Source organism: Furipterus horrens, unplaced genomic scaffold (assembly GCF_987537825.1).
Source record: "Furipterus horrens unplaced genomic scaffold, mFurHor1.1.pri manual_scaffold_17, whole genome shotgun sequence".
NCBI lineage: Eukaryota > Metazoa > Chordata > Mammalia > Chiroptera > Furipteridae > Furipterus > Furipterus horrens.
Genome location: NW_028327187.1, coordinates 87,147,826 through 87,170,930, shown reverse-complemented (window position 1 = coordinate 87,170,930; position 23,105 = coordinate 87,147,826). Strand labels below are relative to the sequence as shown.

The 23,105-nt window shown below is 37.4% G+C and overlaps 1 protein-coding gene across 2 annotated transcripts in view; it reads right to left on the bottom strand.

Annotated features, from left to right (window-relative positions):
- MAOB (monoamine oxidase B) overlaps window positions 1–23,105 on the bottom strand; it is a 152,884-nt gene that overhangs the window by 80,668 nt on the left and 49,111 nt on the right. The window contains exons 2-3 of one of the 2 annotated variants that reach the window (XM_090263875.1): window positions 12,302–12,396; window positions 11,206–11,343 (exon numbers count right to left, since the gene is read on the bottom strand). In XM_090263875.1, the coding sequence (XP_090120001.1) occupies window positions 11,206–11,343; window positions 12,302–12,396 (233 nt within the window). The remainder of the gene's footprint in view (window positions 1–11,205; window positions 11,344–12,301; window positions 12,397–23,105) is intronic. The other variant, XM_090263874.1, reaches the window with a different exon arrangement.

Sequence of the window (23,105 nt, the reverse complement as noted above, 5' to 3'; positions counted from 1 at the left end):
GGTTACCAGAAAACTTTAAATGATACATGTTGCATATGTTATATTTCTGTTGGACAATGCTGCTTCAAATTTTATTAAGTATTCCCAGATTTCATGTATACATCAAAAAGGAGGAAAATGAATGCATTTTGATTCTCTGAACTTAGGTCATTTAGAGGTTAGTAAACTCTTGACATACCCACTGTCTCCTGAAAGCTCTACTAGAGTGCCAGCACTAACACTTTGTAACCTGGAAGAAATGGTCTCAACAGAGCCAAATAATTACCACTGTCCCATAGGAAAGATAGAAAGACATCAAAACAGAGCTGAAGGAAAGTTAGAGAGTAACCAGAAAGACTTTCTTTTCTGTTTTCTATTGTCTTTTCACTCTGTGCCTCTGCGCATATGATTTTAGTTGCAGCCAAATGCTGGTGTCTTAGTCTACTAATAATATGAGAAAAAATAAAGGAGAAGACTGGATTTAAAAGCAGGAGGAGTTATCGTTCAGTGTATAATGGGCTTATAAAATATTTTTAGGGTAAATTTATTGGGCTGGTGCTCTTTGAAAATAATGCGTAAAGCTTTATCTTATCTGGTGTCCTTCCAGTTAAATTCTCCTGTGGTAGTAAGAGTCCCCAGAGCCTATTAGAAAAGCTTGTTTTTAAATGAAAAGTAAACAGATTCTAGCTTTCTTATCAAAACATTCTTAGTATCTTCAGTGTATCATAGTAGCCTTGATGGTGAGAATAATGTTAACCAATGTCTTACATTATCATCTTTCCCCTTTAAAAGTTCAAGACATTAAGCAGGACAGGTACTTATTTTGAAAATGAAGAAGTCAATGCACAAAAGCATAAATAGCATGACTGAGGTCACACAAAATGTCAACAATGAAGTGTGTGCATGTGTACACATGTGTGTGTGTGTAAGATTCTGAAGCCCAGTAATACCAGGATAAGAGCCTTTGAGGTTCTGGATTCCAATACCTGCTTTGGGATCTAGATTGCCTGAACTCAAAGGGTTGAAGCTCAGTCACTAAGCCTGGCTGGAAGCAGCTTGGTTATTGTTAATATATCTGTAATTGGGAGACTGATGCCTAGGCAGATGAGAATCACAGAGACCTGCTGGAAACACTGGGCCTAACTTCTTCCCATAGACTATGAGTTCTAAAAAGTAGAGTTTGTGTCTAATTACATTTTTAGAAATAAAAATGAGAGGAGTTCCTTATAAAAAGTTGGAGCAGTAAGAAAACATACAAAGAAGGAAACAAATTACCTCCAATTTCATAATGCAGGATTAAAAATATAACATTTGGTGCATGGCATTCCAGACTACTTTATAAGTATCTACAAGAAAGAAAGATGGATGGATGAATGGATGGATAGATGGATGATTGATATGGATGGACAAAAGAACAAATAGATGATTGATAGAAGGTATAAGGAAACAAAAATAAGGAAGATAGGAAGGAGAGGAAAACTGAAGTGCTAAACTGAAAATAAAAAAGAACTCAAGAAATATTTGTTCCTGAAAGAGCCCTTCAGCATAAAATCAAAAAATCATAAAAATCAGTAATATATTTGAATTTTTATTTTTTTTATTAGCTATAAGTTTAACTTTAGTATAGACTGATTCCATGCTATGAAGGAGATGTTTTTAAGTCTTCCAAAACTTTATTAGAAAGAATGTAGACATTTAACAAAATCCCCACTGTCATGAACATAAATTGAGGTTTTCAGTCCTGGAACAATATGGATCAAAAACAAAAGAAAGAAAAAGAAAAAAATCCAATAGCATATTAACTTTTTTTTTGCACTCATTTGCCATACTGACAGTGCAAATACAAATTTAGTTGAAATGTAAAAACTCTCAAACAACAATGTACAGCCTTTCTTCAACCTCCATGCTAAGAGATGTAAAAGTTTAAGGGTCAAACAATACTAAATGTACAGACTTTAAAAGGCATCTAAATTAAGGCATTCACTAGTTTTTAGCTAAGATTCATTTGGAACGCTGAAATTTGATCCCTTATGTACAATAATGTGAAGTAAATATTTTGAAAAATAAAACTTTAGTGGAACCATCCTGAGGAATAAACCAAAGGAATAACAGGTTACCAGTTTAAGGTATCAACCAATTTGTTTTAGTCCAGTTGGGTCTATATTTTAAAAGTTTCCTTCTTGCTTTCCCACATTCTGATTTTATAGATTATATATTTTTTCACCATATAAAGTTTTTAAAAATACAGTCTGTAGTACATTCTGTACTACAATAATCAATTTCACCAAAGCTTATTCATTTTTGAGTTCTTTATTTTGAGTCATCATTTGATGATCCCTTGATGTGGAGTGCTATGACAAAATTTTAAATTGTGTTGCAATGGGCTTAGTGCACAGGATGCAGGTGGTCATAAAAGAGATACCACAGGATTGAAAGGTAGAGAAAGTGGTAAAGCATTGCCCATACTATTGTCTGGATAATTTCAAAGGCAGACCAAATACTTTCCAATTTGCTTTCAGCAATGTTATAGCTCTGGGATTCAGCAGCCAGGATTAGAAACCTTAAGTTTTCTTTGCCATCAATTATCAAAATTTTTTTTATCTAAACTGCTGTCTTTTCCTGGTTTAACTGTAACATGGGAGTCTTTTATTTTTGGCTTTATCTTATTCAGTAATTTTTCCTATTTTTATTCATTTCCTTTTATTTTGAGAAGAGAATCTCTGACCCCACAATCCCATACCAACTGTAATCCAAATTGTCTCAAATTCAATTATTTAGCCCAGGGCTTTGTATAGTAGTAACTTATACTAAATGCTCAATAAATGTTGGATGATTTGACTAGAATGTAGATGCTTAACTAATAGTAACTGATTAGCAAAATATCCACTATATATTACACTTGTCTTATCATAGAATATTATGTATCTATTTAAAATGGTATCAACAAAAAAATTTTAACACATAGATAAATATTGGTTAAATCCTCACAAGTGAAAAGCAGATCTAAAAACTTTCTTTGTGAAAATATAAAATAGGAATCTAAGAATGTTAATTATAAAGAAAATATGCTATTATGTATGTGTATGTATGTGTATAATCTTCAAGTACAAATAACAGAACACTATTCATCCTATTCCCAAACAGGTTTTACAAAGTGTAATCAGGAAAGTGATAAGGATACGGGTCTTGGGAAGGAGCCAGTGGAATAACTAGTAAGTTGCAGAACATTTTCCGGAAAGGAGGATCTTGAACTGCATTTTTCCAAAATGTGAGAGTGTACATTTAGCAGGAAAGAAGGCAGGCAAGCTAGCTGCTGGAGCTCAGAAGGAAATAACTTCCCATCCAGGGGACAGTGAGCTCTATACAGTGAATTCTTGACACCTAAAGACCTCAGTCCATGCTTTGCCCCCATCTCTGCCTGCCATTTACTTTTTATAGCCTTTATTTTCTAATCTGTTCACAACCAAATAAGTTCTAGTTATTTGGGATTCATAATTGTGAGGTCCAGATAAGATACCATGTGTGGAAGCACTCAAAAGGTTCTAGATGTCCATACCAAGAGAATATTATCATTGTTATTATTTTCTGGTTGTAGCAGAAGCCAACAGAAAGGCATGGGCTCTGTGATCAACAGACACAGAATCATGTCTAAGCCTTTCCACAGGTTGCTGCTTAAGGGGTGACAGATTAAGCTAATATATTTTAGGCCATCTTGTCCTTTCTGCCAATACCTCCCTACTGCAAGCTGCTGAAGCTCTTTGACCTGTTACACAGTTGCCCTTATTATTCACCTTCATTTGGTGTGTTGGGCCCCTGTCATTGCATCTCCTTTGGACTACTTGTCCATACCCCATGATGACACAATATAGACACTGTAGAAGTTGCACAAGATTTAAGCTACAAGTCTGTTTCCTTTAGTGAATTTTACCATCAAAACTAAATTCTATACATTCTCTACCTTATACCTCCAGCATAATTTAAAATTATCTCCATGTTATCCAATTTATTCACTGTTAAGTTTAGCCAGGTGTGTGTTTGTACATGGAGAATTTATTTACTGATTTTATCATATTTTAAGTTCCAAATGCAAACCTTGGAGCCCTAAAATAAATTCATCTCATGTTCCAAAATATTGTTCCAAATCTAGCCATTGAAGGCATAATTTTCAGCAAATTATTACATCCCAAAAATCTGCCTGTATTTTCCAAAGAACACAATGAGCACTTTCGTCTCCAGAATAACTTAATATAAGCTTTAGAATAATCACTAGAAAAGTGGATTTCACTTGCTAAAAAGGAAATTACTGTTCTTCACATTTCAGGGGAGGGGATCTCCCATGATGAGAAGATATATTTGTTTCCAACAAATAAGAAATGAAATGAGTGGAAATAGAAGAGAGAAGGTTCATGAAGCTCCTCTTAGTTAAGGCAGACTCTTGGAGCCAGTGAACTCTGTGTGGCATGTGGGAAGTCCATGTAAAATGAACACTATTCCTGGGTGAAATACAACCATTTCTCTAACTTGCTCCTGAAGACTTCTCATTATGGGAGAAGGAATTGCACCCTGAACTTTTTGATGCAGGCTTCTCTGGATTAATAGGAGTGGAGGTAGAGGTGTGGAGAAGGAGATATTAAGAGCCTGAAGAACACTGGACACTTTGGTCTGCTGATTTCTGGGATATGTTGAGGTCCTGCATAACAAGATAGTTTCTGTTTGCCAAATGCAATGATAATTTGAATATTGTATTTCTCAATATTTTGGCTCCTATTTTGTTGCTTTTCCCCAATACCAAGAGACAGTTTAGCACCTGCGATCTTTTCCAAGAAATTCACTGAACTGGTCTTGTCAATAGAGATCTAGCTTTTACTATTCTTTGCATTTATGTGCTTTTTGTATACTTGTATTTTCAAAGGGGTTTCAGAGTTCTCAAGAAACTAAGGAATGCACCAAATGCTGCCTCCTCCATGAGGTTGTTTGAGCAACAGAAGTTGTAGCAGCAACAAGTAGGCAATATATTTGAGAGATGTCTCCTCATTCAGATGGCTTTTCAAGCATTGAAGCTGATTACATACAACACAAAGGGTCTTTGACAATGAGCTTGGCTTCTGCCTACTGGGAGGCATACTAAGACCAGAGCATGTTTTTATCAGTTTCTCCAGAGAGCTGAAGTTTGGAAATTATTGTCAATGTAAGGTTGAACTCCATATTGTCATGCTACATCTTTACATTTATGTAACTCCTTAACAGTTCAGCCTTCAGGCCTAAAGCAGTTAATGTGGACTTTGATTAGACTTTAGTTCCAAATTTCAGACTGATAAAAGCTTCTGAGACAGAGAAACTTTATTTTTCAATAGTTTGTACCAAATGTAAGAATTTTCTCCAACTTCTTTTATTTTTTAATTTTTTAAAATTTATTGATTTGAGAGAGAGAGAGAGAGGAAAGAGAGAGATTGACTGATTGTTGTATGTGCTGTGACCAGGGATTGAACCCCCAACCTTGGAATATCAGGATGATGCTCTAACCAACTTAGCTACCCAGCCAGGGCCCAACTTCTTTAAAGTAAAAATGTAAAATAACAAAAAACAAACAACAACAAAACAACTATAAATGTGTGCATGTAAACAGACATACAGATGGTGAGAGGAAGGGATATAAGTCCACATATAGCAATATTCCTTAAGAATTTTTTATTTTTTTGTAGTTTTGTTTTTAATTATGAGATAGTGCTTAAAAGGGATCTATTTTTATAAGTAATTTCCGAGGCATTTAAGCCTCTGCTTTCTAAATTATACTAGCAGAAATTAGCATAACTATTTGTAAACAGATTAAAAACTTCAGTAGGAGCTTAGCAATAACTTAAGCATTAATGGCTGCATCTCTATTTTAGAAGTGAGGAAAACGCTTTTAAATTAAACAGATTTGAGTTGAAGTGATCATTTTTTCCACTGATAATTAAATACCAATATAGCTTAGTATCATATCTTTCATTCACCAACAAGGCTTTGGAAAACCACATACAGTAGTACTAAAAATGAATGCCGCTCAGTACCTATAAATATTTCCAACAGATAGGAGGCAGACAGTAAAGAGTGCACAGCACACCAGGGATTTCCTGTTATGGAGCTGGCATGAACACACCCTATCAGCAGACTGTTTCTCCTACAAATACTAGGGAACTGGAGATACCAGAGTCACCATTTCTGGACAAAGACACCCTTCCCTTGAGTAGCTAGCCCATCATGAGCTTCTATAACCTCTCCCTTTTGTAGGTAGCTCCATTTCATTAGTTTCAATTATGACCAGCATACCCAAGTTCCTTATCCTGATGTTATTAAGGCTGTACATAAAACTGTTTTCCATAACCAATCATGTAAAAAATCTAAAATACAGATTCCTTGAATAGGCTGATTCAAATAGCAGGATCTGACAATATGGTAAGAAGCATGCTTCATACTCTCAGGCTCTAGGTTAAGAAACACATGCAGGTCTGCTGAAGAAATAAGACAAAAAACATACTTGCATAAACCATAGTTTGCACTTGGGAACAGTAGCTATTAAAACATGTAATAAACAATAATATCAAGATGTCAAAAGTACTGCCTATATTACAGAGGTGACAAATTTCTGAACTACATTCTTTGGCATGGAGCTGGAGATAGAATGTCATAATTTTGGTCAATAATTCCATAAATAGATGCAGCTATCCAAGATGTTTTTACAGGCTAAAAATGAGAACAATGACATGTGGACAAAGAAGGACATATAGGTGATAATGGTGGAGAACAAGTATTTAGTTTTGGGAGGACTTCTTAGCTGTAAGGATTTTATCATTACTTATTATCATATACTCTTCACTGGTTATGACCATGAGGAAGTCAAATTGGCACATCTATCAAGATTGAAAAAAATATTTGTTTCATATTCTCATTGGTGTTTCAATTATATCATTACTGAGAATTCATTAGAGTAAGTTAATGTATCAAACATGTACACCTATGCATGTGCATATGTATACAATATTTTAAGTGCATTGATATTCCTCATTTCCTCCAGTAGAGGTCAGAAAATAGCAATACAGGAATATGAAAGGAATATGAAACATTTATGAACCAAGAGAAGGTTTTGGAGTGACTTTCCCTAAATAGGATTATGGAGGGGGTTTTTTACCCACATTTTCTAATTTCCTTTTTTCAATAAATATTCTTTACTTTTGTAATAATTAAAAAGCAATAACATTTATTTTGTTTTATAAAAAGCACTGTCAGCATATGTATTTACCCTGCATCAAGTCAGAAGTATTGCTTAATTGCTTATGTTTTCATAACTGCACCTACATTATTTTAAAGTAAAAAAAAAACAGCGCATTTAGCCATCACTCTGAAAAAGTATTGTGTAACATCATTTTCACAATTGATGACTGTAAGCAATCTCTTTCAAACAAGGAACTTAAAGTTAGTCATAAGATTACTAGGAAAGAAAACATCCTGAACATAGCTCTTGACTGCCAAGAAACTGCACACACAAAGACGGAAAAGTGAATATAATCTGTAGTATTCCCCTTTGTGTGGAGAAACCTAAAAGAGGTACCAGAGTTCTGGGAAGTAAGTCTCTGTAAATCTTATGTGTTAGGACAAGGGAAACAGAAGAAATCAGTCAATGTGATCTACATTGAAAAGCAAGGAACCCAATGAAAGATTTTACTAAGTGTTGCTGGATGATGTTCAACAAATAGCACTATCACCATGCTACATTTTCATTTTTAAATGATGTATCTCTCTTTATGCTATAAGGAAGCAAAGTGAAAAACTTATAAAACAAAACCTGAGGTTCAAACAAAACATTTCTGTATGAATTAAGGAAGTCTTTTTACCTGCATTATGCCAAATTAGATAGATTTTTACTTCTTGTTGTATTAAATGATTCATAATGTACAGTCTGTAATCTGTCTTTTTTGATATTATCACTCACAAATAATATAAGTGTGTCAATGTGTCAACATTGTTACATGAATCAAATTGACTGTTGCTAGTTTCTCCTGTCTCCTAAGGCGATGATTTCTACTGGTGATAAATATGTCTAGACTGTTCACTTCCACCTACAGAGGCAAGTGAGGAAGACAGACTGAAATTCAAAATCTCTGCCAGTTCTTCTATGGGACCCTAGATGGGGTGAAAGAGTAAGTGATTCTCAGTTTGTCAGAGAACATCAGTGACTTTTTGGACCAAAACTATGATGTTGGGAAAACAAGGATCAGGGAGATGTGAGAAAAGTCTGAAGACAAGCAACATGGTGGGAGACTAGAATCCACAGAGAAATATGGCTAGTGAAAAATCCCCTGGGACACATAAGTCTAAAAGCTTATTACAATTAGAATGTCTAATATTCAATTCTAAGTTGTTTGTGTTTCTGCAATTAACCGTGCACCCATACCCCATATTGCTCAAAATTTCAGTTAAGTCTGCTACACACAAATGTGTGAGGTGGTCTGAGGAAAATCACAATGAAGAGGTGAGTTTCAACCCACGTTGGCATAGAGAAAAAGGAAGAAAAGACTCACAGGCCATGAGATGTGGATGACCATAGGCATCATGGAGGCAGGAACTATAAGCCACAAATGATCATGAGAATTTGAGACCCAGTAAATGCACAGAAATCTTGAGGAGATCAATGGAGATTCCCCACAAAAAGAAATGGAATTTGGGATGTGAACCATTTTTATATAAATCTCTAAAGCAGTGGTTCTCAACCTGTGGGTCGCAACCCCTTTGGTGGTCAAACGACCTTTCACAGGGGTCCACCTAAGACCATTGGAAAACACATATATGGACTTCCAGCCAAGATGGAGGCTTAGACGGATGCGCTAGGTCTCCCTCTACAACTAGAGAAGAATACAACTACTTCAAAACAAAAGATAACTAGAAATTCCAGAAAATAAAACTACACAGAAGCCCAACATATGAAGTTATAAACCAGCGGCGCCCTTTGGGCAGGTAAGAGCGAAAGGGGGCGGCGCTGTTTGCGGTCGCACCTGGGACAGCGGCGGGGGAGAACAACCCCGGCTGCAGTCGAACCCCCGGCAGCTCGCGACCCCAACGCTGGGGAAAGCAGCCACCACATCGCCTTGAACAGTGAGGCCCAGGGGGGCGGGAGGACGGATCCCGGTCTCCTAGCGGAATAACTGTGTGAATCCATCTTGGACCCCCGCCCCCACACAAAGCGCCACAGGGCTGCGAAATAGGTCGCGGACAGGCACCGGTCGCTGGATTGTGACGACAAAGCACCACGGCACAGCAAGAAAGGTTGCCGAATGGCGCCGGTCGCTGGGTCATTACAAGTACACAGGCACTGCCCCCTACAGCCAGCCCAAGAAAACAAAATGCATCTGTCAAAATGAGGCAGACAACTATAGAAATCCCGGTGGCGCAGCTCACCAGGCAACAGATGAAGAACCTGACAGATGAACAGATAAGAAACCTGTCAGAGGCTCAGTTCTGGGCCATTGTTATCAGGTGGCTTACAGAATTCACAAAAGATCTGGAAAAAGATGAGAAAGAAGCGAAAAACTCTCATAACGAAAGGAACAAAACCACATACGAGACAGATGGTGAGGAAAAAAAATCCAGAGTTCAACAAACTGGAATATGGAGAAGGAACAAGCAGTCAACCAATGCAGAGAGAGGAAATGGGAAGCAATGATGAGAGGATCAGAAACCTCTGGGACAGCTATAAAAGGCCCAACATAAGAATCATTGGTTTGCCAGAGAGCGAGGAAGATGAACTAGAACTTGAAAAAGTGAGTGAAAATATAATAAAGGAGAACTTCCCAGACTTGGGGAAGGAAATAGACTTACAGGTCCAGGAAGCACAGAGAGTTCCAAAAAAACTGGACCCAGGGAGAACTACTCCAAGACACATTATAATCAAAATGTCAAAAATTAAAGATAAAGAGAGAATCTTAAAAGCAGCAAGAGAGAAGAAAAGAATTATGTACAAAGGGGTCCCAATTAGACTATCAGCTGACTTCTCAAGGGAGACCCTGCAGGCAAGAAGGGACTGGCAAGAAATATTCAAAGTAATGAAAATCCAAAACCTACAACCACGAATACTCTATCCAGCGAAATTGTCATTCAGAATAGAAGGACAGAGAAAGTGTTTCCAGGACAAAATAAAACTGAAAGAGTTCATTAGATCCAAACCACTGTTATATGAGATGTTAAAGGGACTGGTTTAGAAAAAGGAGGATCAAGACAATGAAATCTAAAATGAAAACTGCATCACAAGAAACAACAGAAGCTAGGGAATTGAAACAAAGACAAACTAAACAGGCAACGAGAGTGGAAAAAGAACTATAGGTACGGGGAACATATTGGGGGGAGGTCAACAGGGAGGGGGAATGGGGAGAGGGAGGGAGATGATATAGGATTTAAGGATCATGGTAGGAGGGAATGGAATAGACAGAGTGAGGTTGAGAAGAACTGTATGCACAACTAATGGACATGATCTAAAAGGGGGGGACAACTGGAGGGAGGGGGGCCACCGGGTGGAGGGGAGCAGAGGGAAGGGAAATTGGCACAAATGTAATATTATAATCAATAAAACACATTTAAAAAAAAATAAAAAAATAAAAAGTCTCTTGGAAAAAAAAAAGAAAACACATATATAATTACATATTGTTTTTGTGATTAATCACTATGCTTTAGTTATGGTTGGGGGTCACCACAACATGAGTAACTGTATTAAAGGGTCACAGCATTAGGAAGTTTGAGAACCACTGCTCTAAAGAGTATCTTTAGCTGTTAAATAGGACACAATGATAAAATTTCAAAATACTATATTAGACATATCGCAAATACTTTTTATAGTGTAAAGTCTAGGGTAGCATTTGTAAAACTGCACACAAGTTTTTGTGTCACATGAAAGAGCCCAAGGTTTCTAATAAATTAATAACAACTGCTTTTTCTTTAGTAGTTCTATTAAACTTTTTACCAAATGGGCAATACTACTTGCTGAATTACTTTCCTGAACAGGGTGTGAATTCTCAGTTAATTCCACTTTGATAACAGTAAAAAAAAACTCTCAAAGTGGTTGAAATACGCTTATAAAATTCATACTTTTGCATATATCAAGGGATGCAAAAGTTTCCCTTGAGAGAACAATATAGAATTTATATATGGAAATATTCAGAAAGTGGCCTTCAAATCCTTCAAAGGTCAGCCCAGACTTACCTTTATGTGGTGGATCAGATACTCTACTTCGTTCACTTTGTAAGTCTCCAATCCCAGCTCTTTGGCTAATCTTAAAATACGATTCTGGGTTGGCCCAACATAGGATCCTCCAAGGTCCACATATTTAACCATTTTGTTCTGTTTACCCATGGAAAAAATAAAAATAAATAGTTGTGAAAATGTCATTACTAAGATAAAAAAGAAAGTTCTGAAATAAGCAAATGGCATTTCATAGGTTATAGACACATCTTGTGTATCTGTGAAAAAAATGGATTCTATTCTCAACTGCATTTGTGTAATTTAAGTCATTAAATCATTTCTTAATTTAAAGTAAAATTGATATAACTTTGTATAGGCAAGAGACTTCCGAATCTCATCTTTCACAATGTACCACAACATGGTTTGGTTTTTAGTACCTTGAGTTTATAAGCTCTGAATTATTGGTGAATTTTCTATACTTAGTACTTGAGGCTAATTTTGAGGCACCTACTGCTAGAGAAAAAAACAAGACAGGAAATGATCACTCTTTATGTGGTTTGCCAACCCAAATGTTTGAAAGATAGCATAGGAGAATGTTTAGTCATAATCAAACTTTGAAATTTTTCCTATGTTTAATAGCAAGTTTTCTATACAGTTTTGAATAAGCTTCATATTCAATGACTAAGGACCAACCTTTGAACAAGAAGTTGTTAGAAAAGTTCCCTATATCTGACCATGTTCAAGCATAACTGGGAACCTATTCGTCAGGAACACCAAAGTCCTCCTTTTGTGTTTGTTTTTTATTGTCTAGCTCTCCTCCTCCCAAAGAACATACATTTCAAAAAAGCAGGAATCTTTGTTTTATTAATAGATGTATTCCAAACACCTATTCATTTTTGCAATAATTTACTGGCAAGTGTCAAGTGTCATGAGGTGAGAAGAGAAAAGGTCCAGTAGAAAGATTTGAAAAAGAAACAAAGTGGGAAAGAGGCTGTGGGAAATATTTTAGACTAATTTTCACTGTCTTAGAAAGAGTCAAATAAAATTCAACACTTTCAGCATGAAAAAAAAATCAGCTTTGATCCATTGTTTCTCCTTTCCACATTTAACATCTTACCCTAATGGTGTAAGTCCTGCCTCCCACACGGTCCCGAGCTTCCAGAACAACCACATTCAGGCCAGAATCATGTAGAAGTTTGGCTGCTGCCATACCTGGGAGAAAAATACAATAAGAAATCAGAATTAAACACCTTATAAGGACTCCAGATAAGGTCTTCATTCTAACAGACAATGAGAAAAGTCCATGTTGGCTCATACACAGCCTACTATTACATTTAACTTACTGGTGGTTAGCATTTCTCAACAGAGACCTAAATTCCAAGTCAGAAAATCAACTTCTATTTGTAGAAAGAACAAAAGGGATATTATTTTTGGTAAATGTCTCAAATGTTAAAAGCAGCTCTGGTCACTATATCAAAATGTTTATCTTTAAGGAATAAACTGTGTGATTATACATCAGATAGCACAAATAAAAACACAAGGCCTCACTTAAGAGAAATGTATAAGCCCCAGCAGACTGAGGACCAAATGTAACCACTAACTTTATTTGCAAGTTAAATCTGAAAAACTGGTAAGTTGGGCCGGGGGAGGGGAGTGAACCTTCAAAGCATGTGAGGAAACCTAAGATTTACAGTGAAATTAGGCTTTTAGAGGTTGATGTAAAGTTTTACCCTTTTTTGAGTCTTAATCCCCAAGTGATTCATTGCTGAAAAATTAAATTATTGCATTCATTCATATATTTAATTATTAATGTAGTCAAAAATACTTATGCCTACTACATACTCAACACCATAAATTTAGCTTTAAAAAATAGCTTTATTGAGATAAATTTACATAAAACAGAGGGTCCCAATGAAGATGAACCCAAAAAAGCCTACTCCAAGGCACATCATAATTAAAATGGCAACATGTAAAGACAAAGAGAGAATCCTAAAAGCAGCAAGAGAAAAACAGCAAATAACATGCAAGGGAGCTCCAATAAGACTAGCAACTGATTTCTCAACAGAAACATTACAGGCCAGAAGGGAATGGCAAAAAATATTTCAAACAATGAAAAACAAAGGCCTACAACCAAGACTACTCTACCCAGCAAGGTTCACTTTCAAAATAGAAGGTGAAATAAGAAATTTCTCAAAGGAAGACTAAAAGAATACATCTCCACCAAACCAGCATTGCAAGAGATGCTAAAGGGAATGCTGTAAAAAAAAAGAATAAAAAGAGAGAAGGAGAGGAGGACAGGAACAAAGGAAAACGAATAAATACCTGTCAATGATAACCTTAAATGTAAATGGATTAAATGTTCCAATCAAAAACATTGGGTAGTGGAATGGATATGAAAATATGACTCACATATATGCTGTCTGCAAGAGACGCACCTCAAAACAAAAGATTTACACAGACTGAAAGTGAAGAGATGGAAAAAAGTATTCCAAGCAAATGCACATGAAAAATAAAAGCTGGGGTAGCAATACTTACATAAGAAAAAACAAATTACACAGCAAAGGCCATAAAAAGAGACAAAAAAGGACATTTTATAATAATTAAGGGAACAATCCATCAAGAAGATATAACCCTGGTAAATAGATATGCACCTAACATAGGAGCACCCAAATATACAAGGAAAATATTGGAAGACTACAAAAAATACATCAACAGCAACACACATAGTAGGGGACTTTAATACCCCATTGTCAAAAATGGACAGATCTTCAAAGCAAAGAAACACCAAGGATATTGAGGCATTGAACAACACTCTAGACAAAATGAACTTAATTGATATATATAGAAATTTTCTCTGCAAAGAAGCAAAATATACATTCTTTTCTAATGCACATGGGACATTGTCAAAGATAGACCACATGGTAAGACAAAAACAAGCCTCAACAAATTCAAGAAAATTGAAATTATATCAAGAATCTTCTCAGATCACAATGCCTTGAAATTGGAAATCAATCTCAAGGAGAAAACTCAAAAACATTCAAACTCATGGAGAATGAATAACATGCTATTAAATAATGAATGGGTTAACAATGACATCAAGGAAGAAATCAAAAAGTTTCTGGAAACAAATGATAATGAACACACAACAGCCCAAAACCTATAGGATACAGTGAAATCAGTCCTGAAAAGAAAGTTCACAGCAAAACAGGCCTACCTAAAAAGGACAGAAGAATCCCAAATAAAATATCTAACCCTACAACTATAAGAATTAGAACAACAACTAAAAAAGCCCAGAGTGAGTAGAAGGAAGGAAATCATCAAGATCAGAGCAGAATTAAATGACATAGAGACTAAACAAACAATTCAAAAGATCAACAAAAGTAGGAGCTGGTTCTTTGAAAAGATAAACAAAATAGCTAAAGAGCTAGGATCATCAAGAAAAAGAGAGAGATAACCCAAATAAACGGAATCAGAAACGAAAGAGGAGATATCACGACTGATATCACAGAAGTACAAAGGATTGTAAGAAATTACTACAAACAACTATATGGCAAGAAACTTCACAACTTAGATGAAATGGACACATTTCTAGAAACATATAATCTACCAAAACTAAATCAAGAAGAAGCAGAAAGCCTCAACAGACCGATAACGAAGTGTGAAATTGAAATAGTAATAAAAATCTCCTGGCACATAAAAGTCTTGGACCAGATGGCTTCACAGATGAATTTTACAAAACATTTCGGTAAGAACTAACTCTTACCCTCCTCAAACTATTCCAAAAAATTCAATAACAGGGAAACCTCCCAAACTCTTTCTATGAAACTGGTATTACCGTAATTCCAAAACCAGACCAAGACAAAACAAAGAAAGAAAACTACAGGCCAATATCACTAATGAACATAGATTCTAAAATCCTCAACAGAATATTGTCAAACTGGATCCAGCAACACATTAAAAAGATCATACATCACCATCAAGTGGGATTCATCCCAGGGATGAAAGAATGGTTTAATATTCACAAATTAATAAATGTAATACACCAGATAAACAAAATGAAAGACAAAAACCACATGATCATATCAATAAATGCAGAAAAAAGCATTTGATAAAGTACAACACCCATTTATGATAAAAACACTCATGAAGGTCATGTACGAGAAACGCAAAGCCAACATTATACTCAATGGACATAAACTGAGAGCATTCCCCCTGAGATCAGGAACAAGACAAGGATGTCCACTCTCTCCACTCCTATTCAACATAGTCTTGGAAGTTCTAGCCACAGCAATCAGAGAAGAAAAAGAAATAAAAGGCATCCAAAATGGAAAAGAAGAAGTAAAACTGTCACTATTTGCGGAAGACATGATAGTATACATAGAAAACCCTATAGACTCCACAAAAAAAACTACTCAACCTAATATGTGAATTTAGCAAAATAGCAGGGTACAAAGTCAATATTCAGAAATCTAAGGCATTTCTATACACCAACAAAAAAATATCAGAGATAGAAACTAGAAAAAAAATCCCATTTACTATAGCAACAAGAAAAATATAGTACCTAAGAATAAACTTAACCAAAGTGATAAAAGACCTATACTTGGAAAACTACATAACCCTGAAGAAAGAAATTAAGGAAGATACAAATAAATGGACGCATATACCATGTTCATGGATGGGAAATATCAACATCATTAAAATGTCCATACTACCCTAAGCAATTTATAGATTCAATGCAATCCCTATTAAAATATCAGCAATGTATTTCACAGACCTAGATCAAATATCTTAAAATTTATATGAAACCAAAAAGGCCCCCAATAGCCACAGCAATCTTGAGACAGAAGAATGCAATAGGAGGAATCATAATACCTGACATCAAACTATACTGCAAGACCACTGTAATCAAAACAGCCTGGTACTGGCATAAGAACAGACATATAGATCAATGGGCCAGAAATAAACCCAGGCCTCTATGGTCAACTAATCTTTGATAAAGGAGGAAAGAACATAAAATGGAGTGAGAAGAGCCTCTTCAACAAATGGTGCTGGGAGAACTGGACAGAGACGTGCACAAAAATGAAACTAGACCACCAACTTATGTCACACACTATAAGAAACTCAAGATGGATTAAAGGCTTAAATGTAAGCCGTGACACCATAAAAATCCCAGAGGAGAACCTATGCAGGAAATTTTCAGATATCCCATGTAACAATATTTTCACTGATACATCTCCTAAGGCAAGGGAAATAAAGGAAAAAAATAAACAAATCGCACTACATCAAACTAAAGAGTTTCTTCTCAACAAAAGAAAACATCAGCAAGATGAAAAGGGAACCAACCATACGGGAAAACATATTTGCCAATGATACATCAGATAAGGGCTTCATCTCCAAAATATATAAAGAGCTTACATATCTCAACACAAAGGAGACAGACAGCCCAATTAAAAAATGGGCAAAGGACCTGAACAAACACTTCTCCAAGGAGGATATACAGAGGGTCCATAAACATATGAAAGAATGCTCAACAGCACTAGGCATCAGAGAGATACAAATAAAAACCACAATGAGATACCACTTTACACAAGTCAGAATGGCCATCGTGAACAAATCAACAAACAAGTGCTGGCGAGGATGTGGAGAAACAGGAACCCTAGTGCACTGTTGGTGGGAATGCAGACTGGTGCAGCCACTATGGAAAGTAATATGGAATTTACTCAAAAAACCAAAAATGGAACTGCCTTTTGAACCAGCGATTCCACTGCTAGGATTATACCTGCAGAATCCCGAAACCCCAATTCAAAAGAACTCATGCACCCCTATGTTCATAGCAGCACTGTTTACAATAGCCAAATCCTGGAAACAACCTAAGTGCCCATCTGTAGATGAGTGGATCAAAAAACTGTGGTACATTTACACAATGGAATACTATGCAGAAGAAAGAGAGCAGGAACTCCTGCCATTTATTACAACATGGATGGAACTAAAGAGAATTATCATTACCAAAGTAAGTCCGGCAATGAAAGGAAAATACCATATGATATCACCTAATACAGGAGACTAATGAACAACACAAACAAATTAACAAAATTGAACAAGGAACAGAGTAACAGTTATCAGGGGGGTGGGGGAGTAAGTAGGGGAAGAGTTTAGTAGAGGAACTAATATAAATGACCCATGAACATGGACAATTGAGTCGGGATGGACTGTGGGAGAAGGGTGGGCTGGGTGGGGGGTAGCATTGGGGGAAAAAGTGGGACAATTTTAATAGAAAAACAATAAAAATAAAATAAAATAAATTTAAAATAGAACTACCATATGACCACCACTTCTGGGTATTTAACTGAAGAAATCCAAAACACTGGTTCAAAAAAATATATGCACTCCTATGTTCATTGCAATGCTATTTGCAAGAGCCAAGGTATGGAAGCACCCCTAGTGTCCGTCAGTAGATGAGTGGATAAAGAAGTACATATATACTAAATGAGTTTTGACAACATACAAGTCCATCTTGGATGTAGGTTCTTTTTAATCTCAGAGGTCTTAAAATCCTGCCTCTTTAAATCTGCTCTTACAGAATTGTGTAAGTTTTATCAGACAACAGAATTTTGATGCTCTGGGTGATTACCTGAATTTTCTCAGTCCCAATTACCTTACTCATTTACTTTTATGAAACCAAACAAAATCAAGGAAAGATCAAAACATTCTCCCTTACAGATAAATGAAACAACTTCAATCTTGTCTTTCAAAAATAATAGTTCTTGGACTTTTATAGCCCTGCCTAGTGTCAAAGAAGATTCCTATAAAAATAACCATATAGTGCTTAGTACATTTGAAAAGTTTTTCTAAAATTTTTAATATATTAATTCAATGAATTCTCACAGCAACACAATAAGAAAAGATATTATTTATATTCCCATTTTATAGCTAAGGAAATTGAAGGATAAAAAGATGTCCAAGGTCACATAAGGAAGCAACAGGCAAAGCCAGACCATTCCACTCCAATGTCAGTATTTATAACCACCATGACTATTGCTTTCCAGTGGGTCTCAGTGACATCCTCTTTATATTGATAGATTGCATCTCTCTATTTTTGGTAAAGGGAGAAATTACATTTCAAAAAATATTTTTCACTTTATTTGGATTAACTTGTTTTTTTTAAATGCACTTCTATCTTGTTTGATAAGAATCTGTGAAACATAAGATATGAGCCCACCATAAAAGCCATAATGAAAAGCCATTTATTGGCCAACCTAAAAGAATAAACTTATGTTTTAAAGAGGCTGATTTGACACTTCAGTATCTGAGTTAATCCACCTTCTGATTCCTGTCCTTGGGAGCAGGGCCAACGCTTTTCAGTGCGTTACGGAGTAAGGGTCCCAAAGTCTAATCATCAGTCTTCCATGCAGTGCGCATGAGCATTGCACAACCTTAATTTAGTAATTCAGAATTGTATTTTTAACTCCAGTTTCCTAATTTCACCTCCATAAGAAAGAAGAGAGAAAAAAATTCAATTTAGATTCAAAATTGTGGGCAATTCAATGCCATTTTTCTTGTCAAGCTTCAGTTCAACAAATAAAATATGGAATAAGATGCCACTATGGTAACAGCTGTTAACAGGAATTCAGACACACATGCTATGCATGCTGAGGCTTAAACAAAAGAGTTCAGAATGAATTACAACATCACTCATATACACAACCACTTTATATCCCATAAAAGTTATTGTCATTTAGTAAATGCAGTTATGCAATAGTATCTGATACTAAACATAAACAGTTATTAGAACAACCCAGGATCCTATCAAACCATTTATTAGAGCTCTATATGCTCATGTGCCTTAAAAGTCATAAATAGAAAGTTACAAACATATCTTTAAATAGAGCAATATGAGAGTAAGTTATTGGAATATTTCACAATTTGTCACACTGATGTTCATAGGAGGCTATTCAAAATGCTTGTTGGATATCTACTGACAAAAACTGATTGGAAAAAATAATTGTCCTAAATATCAGTGGCTTAGGGAAGTCAGTTCAGTTTACAAGGAGGGGATTTTAAAACACCTAAGAAGCTGAAGAGTTAAAGTCTGGTAATTAAGAAGTAGATCTCAATGGATTCCTCAGCTATGACTGATGAAAGGACTAATGGTTTGACTGATGGAAGAGTAAAGAAACAACAAACTATATAGAGCCACCCTGATTTACAACAGGATTGTTCCCAAGTTCATTTCATGTCAGTTGTTTGAAATTTTTAACATGTTTTGCCATATAGAACAAAAACATGAGAGATAATGCATTCTTTGGGAAATCTGGGAATTTTAAAATGCAATATTATTGTGAAAAAATCATAAAGTAGCAGAAGTGCATTTGCCCTAAAACACTAAGCAATGTAATTGGCACTGTTTAAATACTTAAGCAATCACTTCTTGACACAATATAATCACAGTTCTTTAAAAAGAAAATATCTACAATAATAATAGCCATCATCAGAGAGCACTGAGTACTTGCTTTACTCTGTATGAAGCGCTTTACAAGTAAAAGCACTTCTGATCTTCACCATAGCACTGAGAAGTATTATTATCCTTATTTTAAAATGAAAAATGGAGGATTAGAGACATTCAGTGACTTGCCATAGAGTATACAATTAGTAAATGGCAGAGTCAGAGTTCAACCCCAAAGCGGCACTCTTTGCCACCACCCTGGTATCAAAAAGGAAAAATTAAAAATAAGTACTCGATAAACTGATTGATGTAAAGTGTCTTAAAATATTCTGCTCTCCATCTAAAAATAAGAACCTTAAAATACCAGTTTTTCTCTTAAATGGATATTTAACTTCTGCAACCAATTTAGTATGACTTTGTACTTTTAGAAAACTAGTTAAATTTCAGTTTAACCAGCAGGATCAATGAATATTTCACAAAAAAATTATCATTTACCACTTTCAGAAGCAGCCCTTATATGCCCTTCTTATCAGTCTTCTGATAAGATCATCTTATTCACTGCTTCCAAATGGTGCAGGGTCCATAAGATTTTGGATCATGGAGTGTCTCTTGGATGAATAATCATAGCATGGCACACAGGGAAAATGGTACACTAATGCCTGATGCCATGAAATTATAAAAATATTGCCTCTGTCTTCTGGAGTAGTTTACTTGGAAAAAAATTCATCAAAGTGATGACTAACTCAATTATTTGGATACATAAATTTAGATTGTACACCTAAATTATTTTAAAGATTTGAAATCAGTGGTGTGTAGCATTCTTAGCCTTCTATGCTTCCAGTTTTGTGTCATGGAAATGGCCCAATAGTTCAATGTTGTAAGAGACTGGAAGATACACAGTGCAGGTAACAAAGGTGTCCCTTCAAGGTGTCTTTAGAGCAGTGGAAGAGTTAGGATTTAGAGGGAAAGGAAAAAATCAGAATTACTATCTGCCTCATTCTTTGCTTTGTTAATCTGTTTTATGTCCTTCATTTCAAAATTTGATTTATAACAAAATGTTTTAAATGTTTTAAAATGAAATGCTAATTGCCTTGAAAACATTACAAAACATCAATACTATATAAATGACTTCTTCCCAATTAAAAAATAAATTCATGTGAACTAAAATTGACAATGAAATTCACTGTACCGCAAAGCATCTCTAACCTTATAACCTTGGTAAACAGCATAGGCACTCACCCATGAAAGAAAAAAATCCAAAATATGCAAGTAACCCTCATCTAACAAAATAATGGTTTTATGAGGTAATTCTAGAAACAACCAAGTGACCTTCTGATCAAAGAACTGAAATTCTTTGACGTCTCTAAAGAAAATGCTTTTTTGGGAGTCAGGCGGAGAGCGGATCTCTGCCCGCTGGCAGAGAGGGGACTCGACCAAGTGGCATTGGCGCTGAAGGACAGGAGACAGCGTGCTGCCGGGCAAGTGAGAACATAATTCTCCTTTATATTTTTCTCTAGTGGACGGTGGAGAGGGGAGGAAAGTTTGGGTGTGATAGGCCGTTCTGGAGGAACCCAGGCGCAGGGGCGCGCTAATCCACTCCTCAACCCTACCATTGGGTTGCGGGGGCGCACATAGGGAAGTGCTCTCATTCACTGGCCCAGGTGCGTGGGGCCGTGAGTCCAGGCGTCCCTCGGACACTCCCCAACGGACATAAGATCAGTGCCCCAACGGGCACAGGGAGGGCCCACTGAACACGCAGAGGACTGTGCACAGACACCCCTAGTCAGCTCCCGTGGGCGCAGGGCCCCAGGCCGGAAAGCAGACCACTAGCGCAGGCTCTGTTTGTGCCCACCCAGACGGGTGAGGGAACGGGGCAGCTGCAGCATGGGAACAGCGGGAGGCGGCGACCCATGGACGCTCGATTCCACTGAGCACAAGTGTCCCTGGCCCTGCCCTAAGAGGCAAGAGACCAACTCCCGGAGCTCGGCTCAGCGGGACTGAGGGCACGGGGCAGCGCGCGAGCGCGAAAGCACCTCAGCCCAGAGTCAGTGGGAGCTCTCGGGCCGCCTGCGCGGGCAGGGTCACCTCGGCGCGAACGGGGAACCGCCGCGGCCCAGCGAAAGCAGGAGCCAATCCCAGGGAAAGCGATCGGGCCGCCCGCGCGGGCAGGGTCACCTCGGCGCGAACGGGGAACCGCCGCGGCCCGGCGAAAGCAGGAGCCAATCCCGGGGGAAGCGCTCGGGCCGCCCACGCGGGCAGGGTCACCTCGGCGCGAACGGGGAACTGCCGCGGCCCAGCGAAAGCAGGAGCCAATCCCGGGGAAAGCGCTCGGGCCGCCCGCGCGGGCAGGGACACCTCGGCGCGAACGGGGAACCGCCGCGGCCCAGCGAAAGCAGGAGCCAATCCCGGGGAAAGCGCTCGGGCCGCCCGCGCGGGCAGGGACACCTCGGCGCGAACGGGGAACCGCCGCGGCCCAGCGAAAGCAGGAGCCAATCACGGGGGAAGCGCTCGGGCCGCCCACACGGGGAGAGACACCTCGGCGCGAACGGGGAACCACCGCGGCCCGGCAGCAGTGGGCTCCAACCGCGGGGCAAACTCTCGGGCCGCCCTAGCGCGCAGGGGCTTGCGCGCAAGGGCACCTCAACTGGCCACAGCGGGCAGCAAGGTAGCGCACCGTGCCGGCAACCGCGGGCGCGCACCATAGCGGCAACCGGGTGCGCACACCAGTCCGGAAAAAGAACAAGAACCTCTGACCTGCCACACTAGACCAGCTGCGGACCCAGAAAAAGAAGGCAACACACCAAGGCTAAAACGGAGTAAAAACATCGATTTTTTTTTTTTTCCAAATTTTTTCTCCCAAATTTTTTCTCCCTTGTTCTTTCTTTCTTCTTAATAATTTCTTTTCTTTCCTTCTTTCTTTATTCTTTTCCTGGAGTTTTTTTGGGGGGGTTTTGGGGGGTATATATATATATTTTGTTGTTGTTGATCAATTTTTTTTCTCTCTTTTTTCTTTCTTTCTTCTGTATTCTTTCTTTTCTATCTTTCTTTGTTCCTTTCTTACTTACCTTTTGGGGTTTTTTGGGGGGGTTGTGGTAAATTTTTTATTTTCTTCTCTTTCTCTCTTTCTTCTTTTCTTTCTTCTATTTTCTTGGGGATTTTTTTGGGGGGGGGTTTCCTCCACCTCTTCCAATAATAACAAACTTTATCTCTAACGTGTTGCATATAACCTCTCCTTCTCATCCTTTCTCTTTAATAGTGGTTTATTCGTTTGTGTGTCCAGCTTAGCCCCCCTATCACTTTAAATAATAAAATATAATTACTATATAAACCCAAATACAATACAATCCCACTTTCTTACTATACTATGTATTTTTCTATCCTTTTCTTCTATTTTTCTTAACATACAATGTAAATATTACTAACTGGCTTGCACAGTCTCAACTATTATTAATCTATCAACCCCTCTATCAAAAATTAT